The sequence below is a fragment of the Raphanus sativus genome, chromosome 5, assembly GCF_000801105.2.
Source record: "Raphanus sativus cultivar WK10039 chromosome 5, ASM80110v3, whole genome shotgun sequence".
Classification (NCBI taxonomy): domain Eukaryota; kingdom Viridiplantae; phylum Streptophyta; class Magnoliopsida; order Brassicales; family Brassicaceae; genus Raphanus; species Raphanus sativus.
In genome coordinates, this window is record NC_079515.1 from 29,996,983 (window position 1) to 30,005,004 (window position 8,022).

Sequence of the window (8,022 nt, forward strand, 5' to 3'; positions counted from 1 at the left end):
ATAGCACATTATATGATAAAATAATATTGTATTGACTATTTTGTATAATCTTGAAAAATCTATATTGTTAGTGTAAATATTGATCATTGTGTTAAAACTCTCCAAAATATTGAATTAATTAATGGATAAATAAGATTATACAAAAATTTAAACGTTTTACTAAATTCCAAAGTCTAAACCCTAATCATTAAATGTAAAGTTAAATATAGAATAATCTTTACAAAACTTTTGGTTAGTGTTACTGTATTTTGAAAGTTTTATACGCTATTTTTAGAATAGAAATATGTTTTAGTCATATATATTTGTTAAACTATATGACCATTTACATTACTTTATTATATAATAATTTAGCCGACAGAGGTTACATCCTTTCCACAAATACGCAGAGAATCCAGTTACGATGGAGACAAGAAAACAATTTTTTATTTGACTATTTTTTTCCAATCACCACGCATGGTCAGTTGAATAAGTCCAATCGTTTGATAATATAGAATACGTAATTTTCACAAACCCTCGTTTCTACAAGACGATGAGTCAACAGATGCTATGCTTTCCTTTGAATTAAAGACAGAAAACTTGATTGGGTCAAAGCAAAAAAAAACACACACAAAAACTAGACAGCAAACAAAGGGAAAGGGGTCTGTTTAGACTCAAACAACTTGGGTCTTGCCAAATACAACTCAAATAAATAGTCCATGCTAAATATGATCTCAATTGTTGATTAGTTATATTATCACAAAACAATTCTTCAATGGCTAGGTTCCGAGATGTAGAATCTATGCCGAATCACCATTTGGCTGCAGGATTACTAAGACTTGGGTTTTATTTGCGGGAAGGACATCAAGTACATGTATTTTTACCGGTTAACCAATTCTTCTGATCTACGATGGAATAAGATCCGTCTCGGGACAATGTTATTATGTTTTTTGTATCTTTGTATTAAGCTTCTCTATTTTATTAATAAATGTTTTTACCTACTTCAATACTAATAATAATAAACTTAATAAATAAAAAGACATGTTTTATACTTACTTCAATTTAATGATATTCTAAATCTTCAATTCAAAATAGGTAAAAAATCTTTTTTTCAAAATATTTTTTGGACAATAAAAAATACATGAAAATAAAGTGGTTTAAAAAAGTTTTTTTATTTGTTATAGGACAATTCTTTCAAATAGTCTCTTTTAGTTTTTGTCACAAAAATAGCATTCAAAAAATAAAATGACCAAAATAACTTTCTTTTATTTTGAAAAATTTAATATTTATTTTTTTATTTTAAAAAATTGAATTCATTTCCTAAACACACCATTTAACTCTAAATCATAAGTCTTAGATTAGTTAACTATAAGAGTATAAATGCATATTTACCTTTTAATAAAATCTATTTTTTCGTTTTTCTCGTTGAAATGCAACTTTTGTAAAAATAAATGCAAACCAGAGAATATGTTTGCTACATTGTCAACTGAGTTTGGACATGGATTTGTGGACAAAATGTGTGGTATAAACTGCATAAGGATAAAAAGAATACTGATCAAGGGGGACGCTAGTTTTTTAAAAAATGTGTGAAGCGGGTAGATGCACATGTGTTATCAATTTGTTTCTAGTGGATACAATAGTGCATCATCCTGTGGAAGAGGAGCACCCAACAGGGAAGAGATTCGATTTCGAGTTGAGAAAACTGTGGCTAGCTAGTTTTGTGGATGAAACCACCATAACACACCTCATAATTCTGATGGTGAAGAAGAAGAAATTTACATAATACAAAGTAGCGACGCATTTTGTATAGATAGCAAGACGCCGCCAAAATAGGTACAACCGGCCCAATGCGATAGATTAAGTTGGGCGTTTCTGTTACAATGGGCTTATGGGGCGAGTCAGTGTAACCCGCGAAGACATTTAAAACCCTAGCCAACACACTCACGCTACTCTCTTCCTCCGAAGACAGAGTCGGAGAGATGGTGAAGAAGGAGAAGAAAGTGAATGTCTCCGGCAAACCGAAGCACTCGCTCGACGCGAATCGTATCGATGGGAAGAAGAAAACCACGGAGGGGCGTACCTCCGCCACAGTCCGCCGTCTCAAGATGTACAAAACGAGGCCGAAGAGGACTCCCGGCGGTAAAATCCTCAGCAACGAGTATCAGTCCAAGGAGCTGCCCAACACGCGAATCCAACCCGATCGGAGATGGTTTGGTGCGTTTTCGTAAATGCTTTCGTAGTCACTTAAATAGAATCATATATGCTTACCTCTCTCTCTCTTTTGATGTATAGGGAACACGCGTGTTGTCAATCAAAAGGAGCTAGAGTACTTCAGGGAAGAGATGAAAACTAAGATGTCGAGTAACTACAATGTGATTTTGAAGGAGAGGAAGTTGCCTATGTCTCTTTTGACTGATAACAAGAAGGTAAGGGTTTGTGACTTCATTGCAATTTGATCATCAAGTTTCGGTCTTTTGTTTGATTCTTTGTATCCGCGATTCTTTTTGTGAAGCAAACGAGAGTTCACTTACTCGATATGGAGCCATTTCAAAACACTTTTGGGAAGAAGACAACGAGGAAGCGTCCCAAGCTCGTAGCTTCTGATTACGAAGCCTTGGTGAAGAAGGCATCTGAGTCTCAGGGTAAAGAAATGATTTTTTTTGTAGAGCTTGTTGTGAGGAAATGATGTGTTAATTGAAAATTTATGGTTTTTTGAAGATGCGTTTGAGGAGTTGAATGGGGCAGGTCCTTCTGGTGAAGGAGGTGAAGAAGAAGACGGGTTTAGAGACCTTGTGAGGCATACTATGTTTGAGAAGGGACAGAGTAAGCGTATCTGGGGTGAGCTTTACAAAGTCATTGACTCCTCTGATGTAGTTGTCCAGGTATATATCTTGATTCAATGACCTAGCTTATGAAAGAGACTCCTTTGTGTTTTCCTTACCTGTATTTTTTTTTGTATGGCAGGTTTTAGATGCTAGGGATCCACAAGGTACTAGGTGTCATCATTTAGAGAAAACTCTGAAAGAGCATCACAAGCATAAACACATGATTCTTTTGTTGAACAAGGTTAGTTGTGTTCCTCTTTTGGAATACCTCTGCTAGTTTTAATTTAATTGACTGGTCCGGTTGAGAAAGTTTACTTACTGGGTATCTGTTTGTCTTTCGTGTGTGTGTGTGCTTTTTAAGTGTGATCTTGTTCCAGCTTGGGCTACAAAAGGATGGTTGAGAATATTATCAAAAGAATATCCAACGCTAGCATTCCATGCAAGCGTTAACAAGTCATTCGGAAAGGTAATTTTATCGATTGTACAAGCCTCTGTACTCTATTGATTTCTGTTTGTAAACATAGTTTATATCGTTGCTCTTGTGATGGTTTATTTCAGGGGTCACTTCTCTCGGTTTTAAGGCAGTTTGCTCGTCTAAAAAGTGACAAGCAAGCCGTATCCGTGGGGTTTGTTGGGTATCCAAATGTTGGGAAGTCATCAGTTATCAACACATTGCGTACCAAAAATGTATAACTTTGTTTTGTTAATTTCCTGTATTAAGAATCTGCATAGTTGGCTTCTAGATTGCGAGTTTACTTGTTCTTATATTTCCATTCTTTTCTCTCCCACAGGTTTGCAAGGTTGCTCCAATTCCAGGGGAGACCAAGGTGTGGCAATACATCACACTCACCAAGAGGATTTTCTTGATTGATTGTCCTGGAGTTGTATACCAGAGCCATGATTCTGAAACAGATATCGTCCTCAAGGGAGTGGTATGTTTCTTGTATATTTTACTCGTTTCTTTCATGTATTTACATATATTTGTGATACTTGAAAGATTTGCTTCATCTTTGGTCAAAACGTCTAGGTTCATTTTTATCACATGAAAGTTGTCTTTATGTAAACCTATGATTGATTGCTTCTTGCTGTCTGGTTCTTTACAAGGAATGCATTATCTTACTGATGTAATCTTTTCGATATAAAGGTAAGAGTTACAAACCTGGAGGATGCATCTGAGCACATTGGAGAAGTCCTGAGACGTGTCAAGAAGGAGCACTTGCAGAGAGCCTATAAAATCAAGGACTGGTAAGGGAAATTTCTCTTTTTATTCTTCTTCATGCCTTCTTTTAGAGACAAAGATATAAATTTCCGGTTTCCCTATAAATAGGGAGGATGATCATGACTTTCTTCTTCAGCTATGCAAAGCGTCTGGCAAACTCTTAAAGGTGTGTATAATTGGGAATAGGCTGCAGATTTTGTCTTACTCTGTTTTTGTGGCAATGGCCTTGAACTCGATGACTTTGTTCAGGGTGGAGAGCCTGATTTGATGACAGGAGCAAAGATGATACTCCATGACTGGCAAAGAGGTCGCATACCATTCTTTGTACCACCTCCTAAGCTAGAGGACAAGGCTTCAGAAGCAGAAGTAGAAGCAGAAGTCACAGTGCCAGGTATAGACCAGGAAGCTATCGCTGATAACAATCAAGCAACTGCTGCATTGAAAGCCATCGCTGGCATCATGTCTTCACAACAACAGAAGGATGTTCCTGTCCAAAGGGATTTCTTCGACGAGAAAGACCTCGAGGGTGATGATAAAGCAAAGGAGTCTGCTGAAACAGACGAGGAAAACGGAACGGATGCTTCAGAAGATGAGGACTTGGTCTCAGAAGATGGAGAGGATAATGAGAATGATTCAGATGAGGATGTGATGTCAGAAAATGAAGAAGATGACGAGTCAGATTCTTGCTGAGTAATGAATATTGCAAAATTTTGTTTTTGTTATACCTGTAGCTTGTCTTAACTGAAAAGTGAGAATCTTTATTAGACTATTTATGATTTGTAGAACCAAGATATTATTACGATGATGTCCAATGATTATTACCCAAGTTTGTAGTTAGAAACGTGACGAGTGTTAAAAGACTTGCATCTATGTCAACGAAGATGCAACAGCTTGGTCCATCATAATCATAGTCCTTTTGTCTTATTTGTGGCCCTCATGCCATAACGTCAACGATGGAAAGCCACCACCAATGCCTTAATCAGCACTAGGGCCTTCACCCTATCACATACGCACCACCAGGTCCAAAACCATAGCCTAGGCTTGTGCCCTTTCCAATTTCCCGCAGCCGTTGAAGTTAAATCACCGGGATTAATTTTACGCACAACTCTATGTTCAAGGTCCAACTTGGGAAGCTCATGATCTTTCTCGCCCAGCATAGGTTTTTACTACTTTAAAGGCACAACCCAGTGAAGGTGAATTCAAGGCAGTAAAGCCTATGAAGGTCACTCTATCAAGTTGAGTTGATTATGTATGCTTCTCAGAGTGAAGAGAGTTACTCATGCTTTTCTAGGTTGGAGAAACATGCATAGATTCATATGACCGCATTATGCTATACTGAAAAATGTGCACAAACATGGGCTCAGTGAGTCATGCACATCGCATGGCCGCCGATGAAAGACAGGAGGAAACTCGGTAGCTATGTTTTCCTATGTTGTAAGAAACATGATCAAGAAATGAAGATGGAAACGAGTCTTAGTTAAGTCAAAGTGAGAATCTTCTTAAACCATTTTGTCATATACAAAACCAAATTTATTAGAATGATGATGTCTTTGTACTGACACCAAAGTTTGTAGAAAGAAAGAAAGAAACGTGACTAATAGTTAAAAGAATATTGCATCTATGGCAAGGGAGATGCAACAGGCTTGCCTCATTATATTCCTGGTCCCTTTGTCTGATTTTCTTCCCTCAATATTATAAGCTCGTCGAAATATCTTAGTTAAGGGGTTTGATTACCCTGAGATTAGGGAAGATAGATGGGATATATTAACTGGTGGTGCCAAGAATTTTATTCAAAATACAGAGCCTAAAAATAATACCAATGAGTTTTCCACTTAGCAGGCAGTATTACGAAATAATCGAGACCTTAGTTCGATTACACAAATAAATCAAGAAAAAGGTTTCATGAATAAAATTTCGAAAGCAAGATATTGTGGACTAGGATAAGCTTCTTTCGCGCATTAAAGATTCAATTTTTTCAACATCTTCAGGTGTATCAACTCCATGCGCTTCATGGTCCACCTTTATAACCTGTGAGACAACCAAACATTTAAAAACCTCAATGCCTTGAACTACAAGTCTCTCTTATAATCTCTGAGCAAAGGGTCCAAACATTATATGTTTCTTTGTTTACTTTTAGGTGAAAGAGTTTATCATAATGGTTATAAAGGGTTCTGTTACCTTCATTTTGTAGCCATTCTCAAGGACTTTGAGCTGCTCTAGATCCTCTTCTAGCTGCAATGGCGTTGGTTGAAGCTCTGAATATACTTTCAGAAACTTGGAATCAAAGCTCTGAGACAAATTAAACACAAACACATAGAGATTCAAATCATAATAGAGAAAGTGGATCACATATAGAATATGAGAAAACTGACTACTCCCAGTACCTGAATCCCAAGATGAAGCATATAGGGGAAGTCTGGATTGACTCTACCACTCCTAAACCGCATAAAACATAAGTGAACCGGATTACAAACGAGCTTACACTTCATTTCAGTAACACACACACAAGGCACACAATAAAATTACTTGTTGAAAGGAATCAAGCCCCTTGAGAAATAGATAGCATAGCCACGGTTGTCCACAACACATTTGACTCGGTTAGGATCAACCCCGTCTTCTAGTTTCAGTGACGTCACCGCTGTACTAAACACTGCATCAGGTGCTACCTAAAAAACCAAAACCATATGAGCACTATTCAACACCTTTAAAAAAAAAAAAAAAAAACAAATTGAGGAGTAAGGAGACCTGAAGTGCTTTGACAACACCGTCGATAATCTCAGGCTCAGTAAGTGGTTCATCTCCTTGAATGTTAACAACCACATCATACTCCTTCTCCAGCTTTTCCAATGCTTCGTTGCACCTTTCAGTGCCTATGCAAACCATCCAAAGGATACAGATCTTAAGCCAAGAGAGAAGAAACCAACTTAAAGAGGGTTTAATTACAGACCATTTCTGCAAGACTCTGAAGTCATGATGACATCAGCGCCGAATCCACGACAGCAATCCGCGATCCTTTCATCGTCCGTGGCCACAACTGTTAACGATCATATATGTTAGATCCAAAAATACACATCTTTATTTTTTTTTTAAATCTAGATTTAAGTTATTATTACCAACGTGATCAAGCGTAGAGGCTAACTTAGACCTCTCCCAAGTTCTCTGTTTTGAGAGAGAGAAAAACAAAAGGGAAACACTTTATTAGATCCAGATTGAGAAAGGTGGTTACTTTAGAGAGAGATGATAGTGGATAAAAGGAGGAACCTGGATCATGGGTTTGCCGAGGATTTTCACGAGAGGCTTACCCTCGAACCGAGAGGATGCGTAACGGGCGGGTATGATTCCGACGACCCGGCTCCGGAATTTCCTGGATCGACGACCCAGATACGCGTGTGCGCCAATCGCCGCCGCAGTAGCGATCGCCGTTCCGGCCAAGATCCCGTGAACAATCCATGTCTTCTGAGAAGAAGATGAAGAAGAAGAAGAACACAGTGCCATTGTTCAAGCAGCGTCTTCACTTTGTTCCGTTGAGACTTGTTGTCAGTGAAGAGACTGTTTTGTTTGTTCTGTTATACAAAAAAAAATGACGGTGATCGAGCCAGCGTGGAAAGAACCGGTCTGGACTGGTTTAATTAGACTCGATTTGCAAAATAATGGAACTTTTTTTTGGACAAAGCTAAATAATGGATTCTAATTCGGAAAACAAAGGTAGATAAAAATTCAATAATAATTAATTCTAAAAAAAAAAAAAATTAAAAAGAATATGTAAAATAAAATAGAATTTCTCAAAAAAAAAAAGAATACAATAGAATTATTATTGAATGTCGATCAGTACCGGTTCTATTTTTCTAATTTGGATCAGTACCGGTTGTATTTAAAAAAGAACAATCACCTAAACCAATGATAAAGAATCGCAGAGATCTGTCTTCTTCATAGCCTGTTACAGACAAACAAAAAACTTGAGAAACTTCACACAGTGGAACACCTGAAGACATTTCAAATGAT

General features: G+C 37.3%; 2 protein-coding genes across 2 annotated transcripts; one reads left to right on the forward strand and one right to left on the reverse strand.

The window, feature by feature from the left end:
* Positions 1-1,915: 1,915 nt before the first annotated feature.
* LOC108805432 (nuclear/nucleolar GTPase 2) lies at positions 1,916-4,861 on the forward strand. The gene is made up of 11 exons (XM_018577482.2): positions 1,916-2,190; positions 2,269-2,402; positions 2,489-2,618; positions 2,695-2,858; positions 2,941-3,042; positions 3,163-3,267; positions 3,360-3,488; positions 3,593-3,733; positions 3,946-4,046; positions 4,129-4,186; positions 4,270-4,861. The coding sequence occupies exons 1-11, from the start codon at positions 1,956-1,958 to the stop codon at positions 4,708-4,710; spliced, it is 1,740 nt and encodes a 579-aa protein (XP_018432984.1). The 5' UTR covers positions 1,916-1,955; the 3' UTR covers positions 4,711-4,861.
* A 928-nt stretch (positions 4,862-5,789) lies between these two features.
* Positions 5,790-7,580, reverse strand: LOC108857669 (3-deoxy-manno-octulosonate cytidylyltransferase, mitochondrial). Its single transcript, XM_018631681.2, has 8 exons — positions 7,282-7,580; positions 7,134-7,179; positions 6,968-7,054; positions 6,766-6,890; positions 6,547-6,686; positions 6,405-6,456; positions 6,199-6,309; positions 5,790-6,048 (listed from the first exon to the last, which is right to left on the reverse strand). Exons 1-8 carry the CDS (start codon positions 7,513-7,515, stop codon positions 5,956-5,958), a joined length of 888 nt encoding a protein of 295 aa, XP_018487183.1. The 5' UTR covers positions 7,516-7,580; the 3' UTR covers positions 5,790-5,955.
* Between the last annotated feature and the right edge of the window lie 442 nt (positions 7,581-8,022).